The 21,271-nt window shown below is 32.5% G+C and overlaps 2 protein-coding genes across 2 annotated transcripts; one reads left to right on the forward strand and one right to left on the reverse strand.

Annotated features, from left to right (window-relative positions):
- Nucleotides 1–694: 694 nt before the first annotated feature.
- On the forward strand, nucleotides 695–7,144 carry LOC125842235 (MLO-like protein 9). Its single transcript, XM_049521492.1, has 15 exons — nucleotides 695–1,058; nucleotides 1,369–1,426; nucleotides 1,520–1,779; nucleotides 2,275–2,391; nucleotides 2,572–2,629; nucleotides 4,507–4,592; nucleotides 5,017–5,091; nucleotides 5,184–5,272; nucleotides 5,393–5,442; nucleotides 5,528–5,568; nucleotides 5,643–5,816; nucleotides 6,021–6,056; nucleotides 6,140–6,207; nucleotides 6,301–6,361; nucleotides 6,585–7,144. Exons 1-15 carry the CDS (start codon nucleotides 933–935, stop codon nucleotides 6,882–6,884), a joined length of 1,599 nt encoding a protein of 532 aa, XP_049377449.1. The 5' UTR covers nucleotides 695–932; the 3' UTR covers nucleotides 6,885–7,144.
- A 376-nt stretch (nucleotides 7,145–7,520) lies between these two features.
- On the reverse strand, nucleotides 7,521–12,584 carry LOC125842489 (uncharacterized). Its single transcript, XM_049521789.1, has 8 exons — nucleotides 12,461–12,584; nucleotides 11,578–11,872; nucleotides 11,232–11,324; nucleotides 8,982–9,126; nucleotides 8,761–8,871; nucleotides 8,591–8,673; nucleotides 8,455–8,512; nucleotides 7,521–7,837 (listed from the first exon to the last, which is right to left on the reverse strand). Exons 2-8 carry the CDS (start codon nucleotides 11,842–11,844, stop codon nucleotides 7,758–7,760), a joined length of 837 nt encoding a protein of 278 aa, XP_049377746.1. The 5' UTR covers nucleotides 11,845–11,872; nucleotides 12,461–12,584; the 3' UTR covers nucleotides 7,521–7,757.
- Nucleotides 12,585–21,271: the final 8,687 nt, after the last annotated feature.

Consider the following 21,271-nt stretch of genomic DNA (forward strand, 5'->3'; position numbering starts at 1 on the left):
TATTCCAGATGAATGGAATGTTCTACATCTGGAATGAATTATTGAGTTCTTTATAAGATTTTGGCAATCCTCCTTTCTTTGAATTAATTTTTGACACTGAATTAGGCTGAAACTTAATTTAACAGTTCATGTGTGGTTGATGAAGATGCTGATTGTGTTGCCTGCCTGATTCTTGTGGTGCATAAAGTGATAATTCATGATTATTAATTTTGATGGATTTTAAGTGTTTTTAAGTCAAAATAGCTTTTTAAGCACTTTTGAAGTATTTTGATAAATTTTAAAAGTACTTCTAAGCACTTAATTTTAAGCTAAATAATAAAAATAAGCCAAAAGTTATAAGTTAGAACTTATAAATCAAAAGTTAAAGTCAATCCAAACGAGCTCTAAGCCAAGCTCTTACTTTATGTCTCCAAGGTTCTAAATCTATATATATATTATATATATATATAAATTACTTTTGTATATTTACTGTAATTTTTTACTAATTTAACCCTGCTCAGTTGTCCTACTCATTTTTCAATTTTATTTTCTAGTTCTCAATTTTCACAATGTCTTCATATACTTTTTTTTAAAAAAAAAAATAATAAATAAAAAAAATTAAGACACTTGGTATTATTATGGCTTCATAATCTAACAAAATCCCTTCTAATACTCTGGTTAACATGTACAATTAAACCATCCTCCCAATTCCAACTACCAATACAATATTCCCCACATTTGTCTATTTCCCAAATTCACCCGGTTCAGTTCTGTTATTTCTTTTTTTTTTCCCTTTTCCTCACTGAACCGGTCCATGTTACTAGGCTCAACAAATGTAACTGGATTTTTTTGGCTTCCATTAACAAACTTTTTAGAGCTTTTTCCCATGAGATCTATTCATAAAGTTGTGTAAATAACGGAATTTTAAATTGTAATAATAATACGAAGAAAAAATGGCTGGAGGAGATGCAAGTTCAAGGGAATTAGATCAAACACCTACATGGGCTGTGGCTTTGGTTTGTGCTGTTATTGTTCTTATTTCCATTTTATTGGAAAAGGTTCTTCATAAAGTTGGACAGGTAATTTTTAATTAGGTAACAAGTTTTTTTTTTTTTAAATGTTGTGGGCCTAGGAGATGTTGTTGCAAGGAGGGCGCGAATTTGAATTAATCAAGCCAATAATTTTGAATTGGATTATTGAAGATTTGGACACATAAAATGACGTGTTCAAATTACACCATGACCTCTAGCCAGGGGCAGAGAGCTAGAAGGGTGAAAGGGGTTCATTTGAATTCGTTTCGTGGGAAAATGATAAGTAGAAAAATAAAATAATTATGTATATACAGTAGATGATGGTGAAAATTAATTGGTTACGTTCTTGTGGATACAGACATTTGAGAGGAGACGAAAAAGTGCATTGGTGGAAGCATTGGAGAAGATTAAGGCTGGTAAATTAAGGGCTTTTGTAATAATTATTGAATTTGGGGGTTTAGTTAATTAGTGAATTCCTTCCTTGACAATGGATTATTTTTTGTTTGTAGAGCTTATGGTTCTTGGTTTTATATCGTTGCTTCTGACGTTCGGACAAAATTACATATCGCGAATATGCATACCTGAAAGGGTTGCAGACACAATGTTGCCATGCCCTGCCCAACAACATGCACGTTTGGGATATGGAGGAGGACATCATGCACCTGGACAAGGTCATCATCAACCACCTGGTACCGGAGAAGCTCATCGAAGGCTTCTATCAGACCATAGGATATTAGCAGCTGATAGTCCTGCAGAAACCTGCAGGCCGGTGAGTACCTTTTTGAGGATTCATATAACCGACCCCAGCTTGACTTGGGATTGAAGCGTAGCTGTAGTCTATAAACATTAGTATTTACTTTAACATGTTGTAAAACACTAGGTGATTCTTCCCATCTGTCTTAGCTTTGGTGGACAGAATTACTTGGTACATGTTGTTGGTGGGAAGTGGCAGGTATACCGTGGAATTAGTCGAGGTGAGCACAAGCTGGCCCGGATACCACAATCATCAAAAAAAAAAAGTTTGTTACCTATAGCTATCTTTTAGGTGACCTGATTGTGTATTATGTATCACATGCCTTACTTAGTTGGCGTTTGAACCCCGTTTTCTGCTTCTATAAAGCTTGAGTTATTGGTCACAATATTTATTTTGATTTAGTTCAAGAAGGTTCTAGACTTATATTTTGAACTCGTTATTCGTTTTGTTTAGATTTCTTGAATAAATGTTACTCGAAAATTTACAGGCTAACAGTAACCACATTGACAGGGACAAGTTCCACTTATATCCACCCATGGTTTGCATCAGCTGCACATTTTCATATTCTTTTTAGCCGTCTTCCACGTTATTTACAGTGCCATAACAATGCTGCTTGGAAGATTAAAGGTGAGATTTTTTCGGCATTTTGAGTGTGACAAGCACAAAAGTTTAACCAATTTTAGATCAAGATTGATCTCCTAACCGTGGACACCCTTGAAATATTAATTCCAGTACTTATGCGCTTGTACTAAATACTTGAGCATTACTTTAGAGGCAAGAAATGATCATTCAATTTCAAATATGCAGATTCGTGAGTGGAAGGAATGGGAAAGGCAAGTTGAGCATGAGTATGAAGCATCCAATGGTATGGTGTGAAATCTTCATGATTTAATTCATTTTGCTTTGTCTTTTGCCTAATTTTACGCAGGCACGAGATAGTTAATGAGGTAATTTATTGTCAGGAAAGCCTAATCTTGAAATACTATAGAAGCATGTTTGGACTTTGGTGTGACTTTTAGCCTTTTAGGATATCTATGTGATTTAAGTGTGTGAATTTCGTGTTTTGAATGCTATCAGTGAGTTGAGAAGAATTTGTTGGCACCTATGAACCTATAAATACTCCTTTGAACTTGTCATTTGGCAATCAAGTTGCAAAGAGTGCTGAAAATATAGAGAGATGGACCACTTGGTTTCTAATTTTCGTGGTGTCAAAAGAACATTAGTGTCTTTGCATGAAAGTAATACTTGGCTGTGTGGGCAATAGTGGAACAGGGATTACAGAAATCCGATATGAGAAGGATATTTTGGCAAAGAAAAGGAAAAAGAAACAACGAGCCTCACTCTCATCCATCAAGATTTGGATGATACTATGTTTGAGAAGGTGGCCACTGCAACCACCTCAAACGAAGCTTGGGAGGTTTTGCAAAATTCTCTCTAATGAGTAGACAAGGTCAAGAAGGGAAGGTTTCAATTCTCAAGGGGTAGGTATTTTGGAGCTTTGAAAATGAGAGAACTCAAATGAAATTTGGATTACTGTTCAAGGGTGAAGGCCTTGTGAATAAATTGAAGAGATATGGTTCAGATAAAGTAGAAGTCGTTCATGAAGATCCTTCGTTCCTTGAGAAGAGCAACTTCGAAGGATGAATGAGGTGAAAAGATCCACAGAAGATGTGGATGAGGAAGAGGAAGATGTAAGTGTAACAATCCAACAATGAAGAGAGAAACCAATAATCATCAAAAAGTCATGGTCATAACTGGAAGAGGAAGCAGTCATAGTTACTAGTGTAAAAATATGACACCTGAGCGTAACTTGAGCCAAAAGTTAGATCATAGAGGGAGAATTTATCAAGTCCATTTAATCAGACCATCAGTTCATTCCCCAATCAATGTGTACTCTAACCCACTCTAACACTCCATCATTCCCAGGCTCAACTGGAGTGTGGACCAAGAGTCCAAACGAGGATGGACTTGGCTCTCATACCAAGTAAAGATACGTTATCTGGGCTTAACTCAACCCCCAAAACTAGATCACGAGGGGAGGGTTGCCAAAGTCCATATACGCGGACCATCAGTTCATTCCCCAACCAATGTGGGATTCCAACCCACTCTAACAACTAGCAAGAAGCAAATAAAAATAGGTGACAAATATCAATATGAATGCTATAATTTTCATAAATTTGTTTATTACTCATGAGAGTGTCATAGTAATATTGAAGAGAGACAATCTTGTTCATCACAAGAAAGGAGGAGACAATTTTGTTGCTAGCACCCAAGGAGGACAATAAGGATACTTTTAGTCTATGGTATTTTGATAGTAGCATCAAGCAAGAACTTGAAAATTCAACTTTAGAAGTTGTCAAGTTGAAGGCTGCATAGAAATATGGAGATAAATCTGATGTATGATTTTCTTGATAAAGTTGAAGATTTTCGAAAAATTGAGATCAAGGACTTGTAGTTGAAAAGAAACTTCAAGATTAAGGGGAGAGTTGAGAAAAATTATTCTTGAAATTTCGTAATTATTAGGTGCATGTTTGGTTCTATCCATGTGACTCTTCGGCTCTTGTCTTACGATATGGTGAAGTTCATATAGTTATCCTCTACTATTGTTAAATTTTGTGAAGACTAACCACTCAGGCAAAAGTGATCTAAGAATTAGTTTTCATGTTTATACAATATCTTTTACGTTTCACATTTAACCAAGAGGGATTTAATCTATATTTCTTATATGACATTTCTATGCAGATGCCTCAAGATTCAGGCTTACCAAGGAGACATCTTTTGTTAGGGATAATACGAGTTTTGGAACCACCCCAATCATTTTCTACAGTGTAAGAAAAAATTAAAGCATCTGCCTTATGCTTTTATTTGCATATTTTTCAATATTTTGGGATGAATGGGGTCTTTGATAGGTTTGCCTGTGATATTAAGAGCCTGTTGTTTTTCAATTTAAAGCTTCAATGAGTTTCGTTCTATAACGAACTTGATATGATTTTCACATTCTTCTAGGCATCCTCGCCATAAGCATGGAAATCACATTTGTGTGTTCTAGTTAAAAGAATACCATCTCCTAAGGAAAATTTGACCTTAACTTTTGTGAGTTAGAGACTAGAGAGGTTGTTTCCGATAGACCCCAGAAATTAGGGGGGAATTAGTTGGTGATACAGTAATATAACATGGAATGTAACAAGTGAAATGTTGTATTACAACCATTGTTTGTTTCTTCTTTTCTAACTAGTTCCCCAAAATTTCCAGGTGTGCTTTTTTAGGCAATTTTTCAGGTCAGTTAGGAAAGCTGACTACTTGACCATGCGCCACGGTTTCATCACGGTGAGGTTCACAAATTGACGGTTTCAAATCAAATTATGTCTTTTATAAGACAGAAAAATATATCTAGTTTTATTGTTTTCCTCTTGTTGCAGGTCCATTTAGCACCTGGAAGTAAGTTTAATTTTCAAAAGTACATAAAAAGATCCTTGGAAGATGATTTCAAGGTTATTGTGGGAATCAAGTACGTGTCTTTTGACTAAAACTGAAACAAATTACTCAATCTTCTCAGGTTTTGATCATGTGCTACATTGTACTAGCTAGAGGTATCTAATTATTTATCGTCGTTGTTATACATTTGCAGTTCATTGCTATGGTTTTCTGCAGTTGTTTATCTTCTGTTGAATGTCCACGGTAATGTTAACGACCTTGATACATATTATCTCTAATTGTAAAAAACAACTAGTTCTAACTACCAATACAAATACTGTCCTTTCAGGATGGCAAGCTATGTTTTGGCTGTCCATACTGCCTTTAGTTGTAAGAATTTCATTTAGTTGTTTTCCATTTCGTTAAAGTTTTGAAGAAAGAACTAACCACTGGATTGGTTAAAGATAATCTTAGCAGTTGGCACAAAACTTCAAGCAATTATAGCTCAGATGGCTCTTGAAATTCAAGAAAGACATGCTGTAGTCCAAGGCATACCTCTTGTTCAAATTTCAGATAGAAATTTTTGGTTTGGAAAGCCCACTCTAATTCTTCATCTTGTCCATCTCACCCTCTTTCAGGTACTCATTTCTTGCTCTCTCCGCCTCTTAGACTCTCACACACGTCCCCTGTATGTGCATCTTAGAAAAATAATAATGAGTTATATAAGTTAAGGTTGTATATAATCCGGGTAAACACAAAGGTATAAAGGAGACAATCAATATGGAACTTGTTTGAACTTGGAAGCAAATATTAAGCTTAATCGTTTCCTTTATGTGATGCAGAATGCTTTCGAGATAACTTATTTCCTTTGGATAACAGTAAGTAAACTTTTTCAATTTTTCTTTTCAATTCCTTCATATCTACTACTTCGTTTAACATAATGGCATACCATGTTCTGCAGTACGAATTTGGGCTCCATTCTTGTTTTCACGATAATTTTTACCTCGCCTTATTGAGAGTTGCTATCGGGTAATTGAACAAATCCTTATCTTCAGTGTGTTAAGTTTTTCAAGTGTCATAACAATACTCTCAATTTATCTGATGAAAAGGATGCTTTGTCAGGTTAGGTGTTCAGATTTTGTGCAGCTACATTACACTTCCACTGTATGCACTTGTTACCCAGGTAACTATTTTTCCCTTATGTTGCAGATTCATTATGATTAGCTAACAAAACTAGTTTCATGGATTTACTACTACTAGATAACTCTGTGATCATACATGAAATTAACTCGTGATTTGACGTTCATGGAGGCTAACCATTTGGATGTTCAATGAGTAGATACATCCCATGCTACAAGTACAAAACATGGTGAACTGATTTATTTTCATTCATTTGGACATTCTAGATGGGATCAACCATGAAGAGATCAATATTTGATGATCAAACTTCCAAGGCACTAATGAATTGGCATAAGAATGCAAAAAAGAGGAGACCTACAAAGCCTGGACCAATAGAAACACGAAAATTAGGGAGTCCAGGGGAATCACCTGAAACTTCCCCGAGTACAAAAGGTGGTCTCGGATCAAGAAGAAAAATGTCTCAAGTAGAGCCGTTGTCCTCTAATCAGACAGCCAACATTGTTGCTAGCGTTGACATTCCAGAGGAAAAGCCTCCCGCGAACCCTGACCTACTTACAGGTCTTTGATTGACACAACAACAAGCAGAGAAAACTCATGTCTCATAGAAAGGAAAAAATGAAGAGTACATACATACATTGATGTTGAAATGCTATAACCTGTGCTGGAGATTGGCTGTGTCATCCAGTTTCTCTGCACACCATTGCAGAAAAACTAGCTCTTGGTTCCAAATTCCAGATTGATGTTAAATTTTGTAAACTCCATTTGTACTATTATGTATGCTTGTGTAATGAAGGCTATAAAAAACATGTTATACTTTAAAAAGTGCCTAGGTATACACATTTTGAGTATCAAATCTCATGTCATCACTGTTTTACCAGCATTAAGGTCTCATAGTGTACTTACATACCTAATTCCACTAACTGCAAAATGGACCAAATTGATCTTCAACTCTGAACTCTCTCTTAACTATAAAGCTAGTTCCATCTTGAGGGGCCTATATAGTCAAAAATTTCTGTTGCAATAATTTGATGAAACAATAGACAGTCCAATGGCAACTTCCTACTCTAAGTAGGAAGAGCTTTTTGGATTTGAAAACAAAGCAGACCCAACATTGTTGACAATTCATATTTACTGCAGCAGCCATAAGAGAAGACTTCATAATAGTCAATGTTGGCCTCTGCACTCACCCCGGCGACGGGATATTTCAATAATCAAAATTTTTTAAATTGAAATTTCTATGAATAAGTCAGTTACAGGCTCAAAATGTTTCAGATTCATTGTGAACAAGCAAAAAGGACACCCCAAAATGTAGATGAGGGTCATTCGCCCTTTTTAAAATATTTTACACAACTTAACCAACCAGAAAGGCCTATAGAAAGAAAACTAGCAAGGGCAACATTCTAGAAAGTATGTCTTGGGAGAATATAGGTAAGGTCAGTCTACAAAATCTTCCATTTGCGCTCCATGGCATTCGTGATCATTGATATGCAGTATGCAGCACTCAATGGATAATCTGAAACTGCAAGATACATTAGATGATTAGACAAGGTTCAGCTGCAGAAATAATGCAATAATTTGCCAAGACGATTTTTCATGTAGTGAAAGCAGTGTGGACCTAGTTGAGCATTTACATGGAATATACATGCATGGCGCCAATAACTCATCAAACTTATCAGTATACCAAGACGAGTTTTCATTTCCAGAGGATGTTTTAAAAGCATCAAGTAGGTTAAGATGCAGTTGAGAGCCCGCATATATTTGCTTTCAGAGTTTGACAGGCTGACACTGAACCAAACAACTCATAGGGAGAGAACAATCTCCCCCTTTACAAGTTTTGTATGAGTATGGCATATACTAGAATAACATGATAAAAAATCAAAGATTATGTTCAACATTCCAACCATATCTACATTCTACAGCGGCCGCAACCTATAGTTCTCATTTGCCAAAGTCATAAGTGACTCTCGAGAAGTCCTTTTAATCTACAGGAAGATCAATATTACCCTAGTGTTATCAATTGAGCATACAGGCACAAGTAATAGATGTTCGCATTCTTACGTTAATTACTAGCCATGCAAATCAAGAAAAAGTCGGAAGAATCAAATGACAGCACTCTAATTGGAAGAATTAGCTTACTTGACAAATAATCTTCAACATAATCTTTATCAATTTTCCCATGGGCCATAGCCCCAACCTGCATATGTCAAATATCAAGTAAACTATAACTTCACACAAAATGTAGTTGTCTATAGAAAATTACACTAGAACATACCACAAAAACAAGGTTCGTGTCATAGTTGACGCCATTAACATAGTCCTGAATATCCACCAGCTTCTCAGAACTATGAGAGAAGCCTGATGCATAAGCGAAGTGGGGTATTAGTCAATTGTCAAGAACATTCCATTAGAGAAGGAACGGACTAAAACAGAAAAACTATTCACCTATCTTCCGACAGTCGATGGGTAGGTACTGTGTAACAGGGTTTTTTATAACACGCAACAGTTTCTCTCGCTTACCAACAGCAGTTATGCTCAGCTTTTGTAGCAGCTGCACTGAAATTGAAGCAACATCAGAAAACAGAAAAATTAGACAGATCACATATAGGAATAAAAGCATGAAAAGGGATGAGTGAAGAAATTTTGCTCAAGGTAAATTAACTTACACATGATGCCAGCAAATCTCTTAAATGTCCTAGGGATGCGAACATGAGGTTTTACTTCAAAAAGGACACCTTTCTCAGTCCTCACATACAAAGCTTTCAGTCGCCCAGCTTTATTTACTCGGCTATCTAAAATTGAAAGCATTGCCTGTGAAAGGAAAGAAGAACTCACATAAACATTTTAGGAAAAAGGCGAATGAGGATTTTTAACTAATTGCACCACCTCATAAAGCAATCGTGAACTTTGTGCGATAATTAAATGCAAATGAAGTTGGTCAACATGCAACACAATTCCTTTTTTTCATTAGCTTTGCAAGGAATTAGAACTTATTTCACTTACATACTGTACTGAAAATGGATGGAAGCAGTAATTATTATCAAAATGGATGGAAGCAGTAATTATTGTCCCAAAAGGAGGGTAATAGGGCAAGTAACGACTTTCACAGGGGTGCCTTGGACATCAATTAAAATGTTCACATCCTAAAAGCCCCAAGAAGCAATCAAGCAAATATAGTAACATCTAATCTTCCTGCTTTCTCCCTCCCACTAGAAGAAGATCTAACAGTAAGGAAGGAAAATCTCGTGTTCTCCTAATCTATTAAACTTTTAACAACTGCTGCTTATAGTTTTTTCTCTTCTTTCTATTTCAATAAGAAATTATATACTAAAGAAGAAGCCCAGCTCGGCACTGCAATTCCATCTATGCTCCCCAGTTCCAATACACACACAGAATCTGAACCGGAAAGAAGTATAATAGAAGCAAGATCAAGTTGATGAACTCACTCTACAGAATTAACTCTGAGCAAAAATGTGGAAGGGAAACCACAGCCTAATCAATCCATATCTGTATCTTCTCATGTAAGGTATTGAGAAGCTTTCGAGAGAAATAAAGAAGCTGACATAGAGGCATCAAGCCACAGTTGATATCGTCAAATGTATAAATCAAACAATGCAGCATAGATAGTGAGCCTGAGTTGCGCAGAACCAGAGGTGGTGGGTTGAGAAGGCATCTGATTTCCTATTTGTTTTATTCTCCTTTTGACAGTGGCAGAAACTTAAACTTTTAAGTGTCAGTTGGGTAACTAAGCAATAAAACAAGCTTAGCTCACTTATCCATAGTCCTAATTTTGTTATGTTCTCTAAACTTTCAGTAGAATTTTCATTTTATCTCTTGGGACAAAACAACTATTATAGATGGACGGCATAAATTAGATGCTGCCTTGATTGCAAAGTGGATGGTAGAATTGAATACGTGGACTCTAGAGTGAATAAGCAAGATTATGCCTAAAGGCATATGACCATGATGATTGGGAAGATGGCATTTGGCAGAAGAGGATAAATGGATAAAATTTAGCACAACTATGTTGAGATTCCTTTCTTATAAACAAAAATGACAGAGGAGAGAAACTAGATAAGGCATATGACCATGATGATTGGGAAGATGGTATTTTGTAGAAGAGGATAAATGGATAAAATTTTGCACAACTATGTTGAGATTCCATTCTTATAAACGAAAATGCCAGAGGAGAGATACTAGAGACTTTTGGAAGGCAAAGAGATCCATAGTGCAAATGAAACTGATTTTGGTATTTCTCATTTACCTTTGAAGTACACATATGATGTCCCCAGTTGTATAGATGAGTGCGCAAATAACATGTTTGAAAGAACTCTAAAATTGTTGTACACATCTTGTATCTAGAAGTTTTTACTATTATTTATGAGAAGAAGCTGCTTTGCATCCTATTCATGTATTCAACTGAAACAAAATCTAGAAAAGGGTAAGGGAATATATGGACTGAACAGACTAGGGTGAGCTCATTCCTAATTTCATATTCTCTTTTCTCTTTCTTTTCCAAACCAAACTCATATTGTACCTTAGAGAAACAGAAAGTTCCACTAGAGAAATCAATGAATAATCACTAATAAATATATTATCAAAGAGCTATTAAAATGACTACTTGCCGATTTTGTGGCCAACTACCAGATATCCCTCTCCTTGTCATCATTTGACATACTTTCACTTGCAGGACTCAATACCTGACCAGAACATTCCACCACCCATCTCCACAAAAAGTTGACAGAAGTTTGAACCATCAACTTCTTGCTGGTTACCATTGATCTATGGCCCACATGCATGCAGATAGTGTCTCAAACGACACACACTTAAATCTGGAGTCTACAGGAACACCATTGTGTTCATACTATAGGAATATTGGGCAACAAGATAGGGCAGGAGTTCCAAAGTCAACTAACCTGATGCGCAATATCAGGCCGATAATCAGAAGGGTTCCGACCATTCTTCTTCAGAAAGTTGGAGTGTTCATCAGAATTCAGAAGTTGGTACGTCTGCATCGACAAGAAGAAGAGATCATTACACATAATAACTTCAACTACTTTTATACATGGTGAAGGGAAGGATGAGCATTATATGTGATGCTAAAGATAATAATAAGATGAGCTAGTGGGGTGTTGGATAACATCATATAATACTGATAAAGCTGCAATCTTCTTCTAAAGTAGACATTCTCAAAAGCTTTGTAATCAAAACCATAATAAAAGTAGAGGAACAAAAATGACACTTGCAAAGATAGAGACAGACCTTTCCAATTTTAGCAATTTCAAGAGAAGCTCTTTCAATGATAAAAATTACACCAGCTTTATTGGTTTGATCAGCTGCAACAACAGGAATGCCAGAAAGTAAATCTACAACTCTTTCAGCTGCCTCCGTGTCTGCCACAGTGTGTTCTGTCTTCACTCTTTTTGTTGATTCCTCCTCTTCCAATGGTACCTCAATTTCTTCTTCTTTATCATAATTCTCTCCTTTCTTTTTTCTCTTCTCCCCTTTTACTTTGTACGCACGCACCATTCTTGTCACACGTAGAAGTAGTTCGGTACTTCAGGGAAGCAAAAAGATTGTCAATTATACATCCGATACAAAATCACCAACACATATGCTATTGCACTAAGCACCACTAGCAATTATGAAAAAAAAAACAGATCCACAAGCAATTCCAGTTCCATGGTTGTTTTTTATACTCTCTTCCTTTCAATTTGTTTGTCTTGCCTTTAACCCGTTCGTTTAATTCAAAGTTCCCAACTTTCCGCAAAGTTCCAATTTCTCAGACTCCATGTCAAATTAAAAACACACAAACAAATATTGAAACAGAGGGATAGTTATTTTTCTTTTGGTGAATGCCCAAACGAAAAGTTTTGCTATAGTAATTACAATATAGCATATTAACACACTAAAAAAATTAGTTTTTGTTGACACGAGCTTAACTAAAAAAATAATTTTTCAAACTCTAAAATAACCTACAATACAAGTAAACATGAAACTACTAAATAAATCATGACATTTTTCGTTCATAAATTACAATTTTTTGTGCATAATAATCAAACTTTGTGAGATAGAGGAAGATTATATAACCTGTAAAACAAAATTATTACTTGGAATTTGTTCAAAAATAACCTAACAGACTTACCTATAAACTTTGCTGTTGAAAAATTAGATGAGGCGCAGAGAAACTTCAATTCTGTCTGCGTTAGCTGCAGATGAGGCGAAGAGAAGAAGAAGCGCTTGAGATATTTGGGTGATTTTGTAATTGGGCTTGGGCCCAACTCTTACCAATGGGTAAAGAGGGATTAATATGGACTAGGACTCATGGGCTTGGGCCCCTATCGTTTTTGCTCCTCTACTCTTCTTTTTTTCTTCTTTCTTTCGCTGCTTTTTTTTTTTTTTTTTACTTTTGTTGATTACTCCTTTTGTTTTAATTTATGTGAAACATATAAAATTTTGAGTCAATTATATTTTTTATATATTTTAAGTTTTTAATTATTATTATAGTATGTTTTATCTAATTTTCACATAATATATATGTTATTACTTTGATCAAATTTATGTGACACAAATAAAATTTGAAAAAATTAATCAAATATTTTATATGTTCTTTTAAAGATATTTTAAGTTTTAAATTATTGTAATTTCTTACGTAGTTTCCACGTAATGTTTTACTCCATTTTTGTCCCGATTTCGAGAGTTAGCCAAATTTCTTATAAGGTTTTTAGATTTTTAAGTTGTTAATTATTGTGATCTATAGGATCTTTTACGTAATTTTAATATAATATATATTAATTTTTTTGTTCTGATTTTATGTAATATATATGAAATTTCGATATTCAATCAAATTTTGTCAAAGGTTTTAGATAATTAAGTTAATTATAATGATTTATAATACTTTTTACGTAATTCTCAGATAATATATACTCTTACAACCTTTGTCCAATTTAGATAGCATGGATGATTTTTTTAGCATATAAAAAGTAATTATATGTTTTTCTTGATATTTTAAATTATTAATTATTGTATTTTTATATAATAACTTACGTTAATTATTATTATTATTATTTTATATTTAATTGTACCCTCCAAATCCACTAGGAGATTCATATCTTTGATTGTACCGTTCAGAATTCAGATGATCCCCTTCAAGTACTAGTGTTATAACCTATTTTCCTCATATTATTCCAGTAAAATGACAATAGTCACACCTTCTCTCTTTGTAGTGAGTGTTTCCATGATTATAACTTTGAGGTTTATTAATGTGCATGGCAATTGGATTAGATTTGTCAATAACATTGACCACAGGAGCTAAGTGTTGTATTTCATCCTCAATTATCATAGCATAGACTTGGTTTAAGGAAGGAGTAGCACTTTTCAAAAGAATTTCTCTACGAGCTTGATCATATATAAGATCGAGTCAGTTAAACCACTCAAAAACTGAATTAATTAATCTCATATGATGCAAGTGATCTACATATTCCTTCAACTTAGGACAAGCACAGCTTGGTGCTGGCACTACAACATCATATTCAGATCCAATCAACCTGATTGGGATTAAAGTTGCGCCTGATGGACCAATGTAAAGAGGATCGTTTTAATTTGATCGATCTTAAGAGCTACCATTGTCGAGCTCTAGCAACCAATTAATTAAAGTCGTTGTGGAAGTCTACTCTCGCTGGCTTTAATACAATGTGAAAACTAAGCTAAGGAACTCAGAAAAGGCATCAATGGCCTTTCAGCAAGATAAATTTTAGAGAGAAAAAAGATAGATTTTATTTAGGAAGAATCATCTCAACTGAGATCTATACAATCAATCACTTATTTATAGCATCTCTCATCTTTCAATTCTACTAAAAAATATCTTCCTAACTTACTACTAACTTAGACTGTGCACAATGAAATACACTCGATATAACCGTGGTGCAATTAGTTTGTAACTAACTCTTCAATGAATCAAGACGTCTTTATGAACCAGGTACATTTTTGCTACATTTGCTGCATACTTCCACAGAACTAGTATGATCATTTTTGTCCACGAAGGAAAAGGTACACGCAATATATTATTGTGTACAAGATAATTAAAGCTTTTAATTACTCCTATAAAGTAAAGTCTTAAATAACTAAACTACTCTTTAATTTAAAGTTAATTTAAAAAAACACACAATGCATTGGGCCCACCATTAGTTTGAGTCGACAAAAAAATCTTAAAATAATTACGTATAACAAAGAAAGAGAAAAATTAAGTCTTGTTTTATTAATGCACACAATATTATATGTTAACTTTTATTTGTTACTCTAGCATATTAAGAGATTTTTTTTTCATATTTGAGCTTCAATATTAATTATTTATTCTTTAAAATTATTTTTTAAAAGTTAAAATTATATATAATTAATATAAATATTATAATAAAATGTTATATATCATTGTCGAGCTTGAAAAAAAAATTATATGTCACATTTATATTTATATTCTTACTAATTATGGTGTTTAAACTTCATATGAATCTTTTTTTTTCATCATATGAATCTCAATATTATAGCTTCTGCGTCAATATAAAATAATAAATTTAGATATCAATTATAATAAATTTGGACTGAACTAGTCTAGGCTTGAAGAGATCAAGAAAAATGACAGGGTATATATATTATATGTTAATATAAACAGTTGTCGGTATTTCTTACTTCATTGTTTTTTTAATCTAAAGCTACCAAACAATTTATATTATAATTGCTTACAAACAAAATAAATTATTTTCATTAAATAATAAAGTGGACATTTGGTCAGATTATTTGGGGAAACCGGAGGGGATCTCTTACTTCATTTTACTATGCATGAGGTACAACTAGTACTAGTTGTATGAAGGGTTATTTTATTGCTATTATATTCTTATTTATGGGATTCATGTTTTATTGTCCTATTTTCCTTTTGTTTCTCTTTCTTCATTTTTTTTAGATATTTTTTTAAGTTCTATTCGGAAATCAATTTAATTACTACCTTAGGTTGTTTGGATGAAAATAATAATTATTTTTTTAATTACTTATTTTAATAGAAACTGTTTTTCAAATTATAATTTTTATTATTCTATAATTAAAGATTATGCGCATAAAAATATTCAAGTTAATTCTTCGGATGGTCACTTATTCCATAAAAATTGACCACTAAAATTACTTTGTTTCCTTTTCTCCCATTTTTCATTTATTGTATTTTTTAAAAAAAATGCCTTTATATTTCATTGTTTTNAATAAAAAGAAACAAAAAAAATGAATTAAAAAAGTAAAAATTAAATAATGTCTACGTGGTACTGATGTGGCAATGATGTGGCGCTGACATATCAATGACGTGGCGTGTCTGAAATGCACTTGCCATTGTGAGACTGGTATTATAATTTTAGGGTGATATTAAATTCACTTGAAAAGAGATTAGGGGGTAAATAATTACCCGTAAAGTTTAAGTACTAAAGTAAGTTTTCGTGCCAAGTTCGGGGGGGTTTTTATGTATTTTCCCTTGTTTTTTTAACTTCTACTTTTAGGACCCATTTAAACATAAATATTTATTAATTTATAAAATAATTTTTGCTTTATTTGAAAATTGATTTTTGACCATGAAAATTTGAAACACCACATTTTCTTTTTGAAGGTATATTTTAAATTTGGAAACATGTTGGTATAATGTGTTTTTTCAACCTACTTTTCACTTTTGAAATGTTATTTAACTTTAACAGGAATATTATTTTGAATATTTTTTTGCAAAAAAAAACATAACCATGCTTTCTATGTCGATAACTTTTAAATATTTAATGTGTAATATATTCAATTGTATTTGTATTAGAAATTCATTTTACTAAACTAGTTTTATTAATTATATTTTAAAATTTTAAATTCTATTATTAATATATTATGTAATTATTTAATAAGAAAAATAATAAATTTTTAAAAATATTTTCTATTAAAATAAATAAGTAAAAGAATAAATTATGTTTCACTATACAAACTGATGGAGTAATTAAATTTGTTTCAAATTAGATTTAGAGAAAACAAAAAATGAGAACAAAGAGGAAAGAGAAAAGTAAGAAAGAGAAACAAAGGTCAAGAAGGAAAACAAACAAGAATATAATAGCAATAAAATAACCCCCTCATACCACTAATACAAGTTGTACCTCACACATAATAAAAAAATTCGAGAGATTAAAAGTGTTTTTTTAATTAATAAATGTGGTGTTTGATAAAAAAAATTGGGAAAGACGAGTGCTTTTATGGAGTAGCACAAGAAAATTTTCAGAAGCTAAAAAAAAAAATAACTTTTGGCTAAGAGCATTTTTTTTTTTTGAAACATACTTAGAAACACTTTTAAAATTTGACCAAACACTAATGGATACTCATAAATGCTTTTAAAAGCGAAGTAAGAGTTTTAATCTTATAATTTTTGAACTTTATAACGATGATTTCAAGTGTTAATAACTGAGTTCTATACTTATTAATATTTGTAAATTGTACAAATTTAATAAAATTTTAAATATAAATACATTGTTTGAGCAAAAGTTACTGAGTTTGATCGAATCAATACCCAAATTTCTAGCTCCACCTTTAAAATTATGATTGTCACACCCCTTTTCGCGCACAGCGGCGGGAAGGGTTTTTCCAATTTAAGTGACATTATTGATTTAAGGGATTATTTTACTNCACAAACTTTATCAAAATTAAGTTCATAACACCATTTATCTAAAAATGGGGTACACAATTATCCCGAAATCGATCTTCCCTCAATATTTTCTGAGTCGAGTCTGTCGTGTAGGACTTGTCTAGTGCGATTTACATTTCATGTGTGGTTTGCAGGCTATTACACAGCGGAAAAAAGCACAAAATCTTTCTTCTTGGTTGGTGTACTAGGGCGAGGCGAATCCCAACCCTTTCGGCGGGATTTACTCAGTGCGCACAAAGTGCTCATCCAAAAGGGCAGAGATTATATCGATTGCGGGTTATCCTGAGGTTGCCAAAAAAAATTAACCCTCCCCCCAAATAAATAAATAAACCAACAAAAAAAGAAGTAAACATAAATTAAAAAGTAGGTCAAAATCATAAGCTTCCCCTTTTCTCATGTAACGCGGCAGCTTGGATTCATTGTGACACGCCAAGTTTTTTAAAGAAATCCAACAAACATTGTTATTGGATAAAGCAAATAGTCAATTATTGGATAAATTAAATAGTCAAATATCATATGTTCAAAGACACTAGCCACAACAAAAATAAAATATAAATTTCTCCTTTATTGGACGGATGGATTTGCTTTTTTTTTCAATTAAAATTAGAAGTGTATATCAAAATCAAAATAAAAAAAAGGTCTTAATATCTTTCTTAAGAATTATTTCAACGTCTTACAATTTATTTTCATCAGCAATTCTCTAATATTGAATATAGATTTGAAATTTTAGAATGGACTTCACCACTTTTATTTTAAAACGAAAGAGGAAGCCTTCTTTGAGGACGACGTAAGAAAAAGAAAAGTTTGTAAGCACTAATTTGACGTTAAAGAGTATTTTATTCACATAAAACTTGTTTAAGGTAGGGAACGTGGGGTTGATAAACTAATGTGCACAAATTGCCAACAAAGCATTGCGTCACTGCTAATTAAATCGACGACATCATTTCTTCTAAAAGCCTATTTGATATTACTCTAAAAAAATTGTCTATTTCTAAAAGTATTTTTTTTTAAAGACTTTTAAAAAAAAATAATTCGTGTTTGGCTAATTCACTTGAAAAGTGTTTTTGATAAGTAAATTGTGTTTGACTAATTTTTTTAAAAAAATACATTTGAGAGTCAAATTACGAAAAAGGTAAGTATCAATGTGCGGTTGATATTAATATTGTTTTATACATAGAAACTATTTTAAATATCTATTACAAAAACTTTAATTAAAATTTTATTTTAATTAAGTTAAAATGTACATATTCATAAATTTAAAAATCATTCCACAAATTAAATCACTATATACGAAAAATTCACCACAAAAGTAAATAAAGTCCTTCGTATTTTTAATCCTACAAATATAAATAATAATATATAAATAAAAAAATTTATTATATAAAATAAAACTCTTGAATGAAACTTAATCAAATTTATGAGATATGCAAATTAACTAATAAGATATATTGGTAAAATATGTATATATGAAAACAATATTTTAGTCTTCAAATAAATAATTTTCTACTTCTAATTTTTTTAAGAAGCTAAAATTTTTAGCTTATTCCCAACAACAAAAATTGCTTATGCTTCCATTTAAAAGCAGTTTTAAGGTTTTTTTTTTTTTTAATTTTGACCTCCCAACACGAACGAACAAGCTCTAAGTTATTCAAATCATGATTACATTCATAATAATTCATTGAACTTATGGTAATTCCTCAATAATTTTGTGAGGGAATATACTTTCTTCTGTATGTCAAACCTAATTCTTCTCTTAGAAGATTCACCCCCACCCCCCCACCCCCCCTATACTTCAATTTTTCTTTTATATTTTATCACACGGTAGCCTAAGCCATAGCCAATTCAAAGGTTTTATTGAATTGTTAGAATTGAGATGATGATTTTTTTTGTTTAATTATATAATCTTTATTCATATTTTTACTATATAAAAAGAGGGAATAACAGGCACCCGATCGTCAACACGTCTGCTTGTGCTGCCTGCTTATTCCCCTTTGATGTCTCTGGTTCATTTAGCTGCTACATGTTGCCTCTTGTTTATCCAATGAAAAAAAATGTAGTCTATTCATTTATGGCCCACTTAACCGTCATTCAACACACACAATGGTAAGTTTTCCACATTTATTCTCTAAAGGACCCACTTCATTTGCCATTTCTACCGCCAATTTTCAGTTTTATCACATAGTAATTAGTACAATTATTTGGGGCCCACTTCAATTAGCACCTACAATCGTAAATTCTCCAAATATCGTTTTTGTAAATCTCAATCTTTATTTGCCAATAAAAATTGGTTGACTCTCAAAATTTCTATTGTGCCTCATAGAATGGGACTGAAAAAGTAATATATATTATTTCTGAATGATTTAAAAATTACTAAAAATCATAATAATTAACAATTTAAAATATTTAAAAGACATATAAAAAAATTGTTTTAACTCTCAAACATAAAAAATAACATATGTTATTTAAAAATTACATAAAAAGTACTATAAATTATAATAGTTAATAACTTAACATATCAACAAGACAAACGGCTAACTTTTATACTGCTTGTGTGACATAAATTAGGATTGGGAAGGTTTTAAAAAATTTAATTTTGGTTATACGTTATAAAATAGCCGAAAAATTGAAATGATATAATATTTAAAAATAATCGACCGAACCGTCCTATTGACAACCCTTATGTTACTTGTACTCTATTTATTTTTACTTAAATTTAGAAAGATATGTTTCATTTCTATCCTCAATCTCATCGCTATATTTATTTGCTATTTGAAATTGAAATTAAAAAGACAAATGACAAATACATTTCTAAATTAGCTCACTTATGAGAAAAATATATTATAACAATCTTTACTAATTCTTTAGAAATAAGGGTCTGAAAAATACCCAACTTTGGTCAGATTTGTTGTTGTGATAGTAAACTTTCATAAGGATATTTTTGTCCAAAAGTGGAAATAGAATAAGTATAAGCATATTAGTAGGATCTTGTGCGACTGAAAAATCTTATCTCTTGTTAAGTGACTCTTTTGTATGTTCAATTTTCGTTTCTTCAACTCTCTCATTTGGATGAGTTGAAGCTCATTGAAGCTGACTTGGAAGAAAACATACTGGGGACTATTTCCATTGTGGATTATGTGTCCAAGTCTTTCAAATTATCTAGTATCTACTCTCCTCTCATTTCTTTTGCTGCTTGTGTTGACTTAAACATGTCTAGTACTTATTTCACATCTCAATTAATAGCTCTCTTCTGTGAGAGTAAAAACAAATCTTCCTTCTTTAAATTTGAAGATTCTCCTGATATTATGTGCATTGTCTGACATGCTTGGGTATGTTGAATCTACCTTTTATCTCCTTTGTTTTTTTGTGATAAGTACGGATTTTATTAAAAGAGTACCTAGATGGTACAGAAAAAGGTACAGCACTTAACAGCAAACTCTATAATTCAATACTGCATATTATCTCCTAGTAAGAACAAAAAAGGTCAAATACTTATCCATCATATCTAAAGTAGTGCCATAACACCAAAAGTACAGCTTTTAATGCATTTATTTTTTACTCTAGAAATCTTTAACTTCTTCCCATCAAAGCATGCCATGTTTCTTTCAAGCGATAAGGTCCACATTATGCAATTGGGAATAGTTCTCCATATTGGCTTTAAGCTCTTTTTAACCTCCTGTAATTTCCACACTTCCAACAAGCTACTAATTTTCTCTGGTAACACCAAAATATGCCCTGCATTATTGAGCTGGTAAAGGGGCATAGTAAAAATATTTCTTCTTTCACTAGGTGCAATAGAAACGATATGTATAATAGTGTATGATGTTAGAGATTGTAAGAAAAGCAAATGTGGAGCTGGTGGGGCAAAGTAAAAATATTTCTTCTCTCTCTAGGTGTAATAGAAACGACAAGTATAACAGTGTATGATGTTAGAGCGTAAGAAAAACAATGTCCATATTTGATCTCAAGTATATAAGTAGTCATAGCATCATAACTCAGAAATACAAGAAGAAATGAAAGAACTGATGTCATTTGAAAGCTTCAGGTATTAGTCCCTTCGTTGTTGCAATCATGAGCGTGTGAGTTGCTCTTCTGTTTTAGGCATATCATTGCCTTCCTCAGATTGACTCATGTTATGGCCCGCAATTATGTGAGCAAATAGAATTCATAAGCTGGAATGGTTCTGAAGCACCATTTTAGCATGAGCTGAAACTGGGTTTTGAGTTTCTGATCTTGACTTAAAATCGGTGATTTTAT

Source organism: Solanum stenotomum, chromosome 10 (assembly GCF_019186545.1).
Source record: "Solanum stenotomum isolate F172 chromosome 10, ASM1918654v1, whole genome shotgun sequence".
NCBI classification, from domain to species: Eukaryota; Viridiplantae; Streptophyta; class Magnoliopsida; order Solanales; family Solanaceae; genus Solanum; species Solanum stenotomum.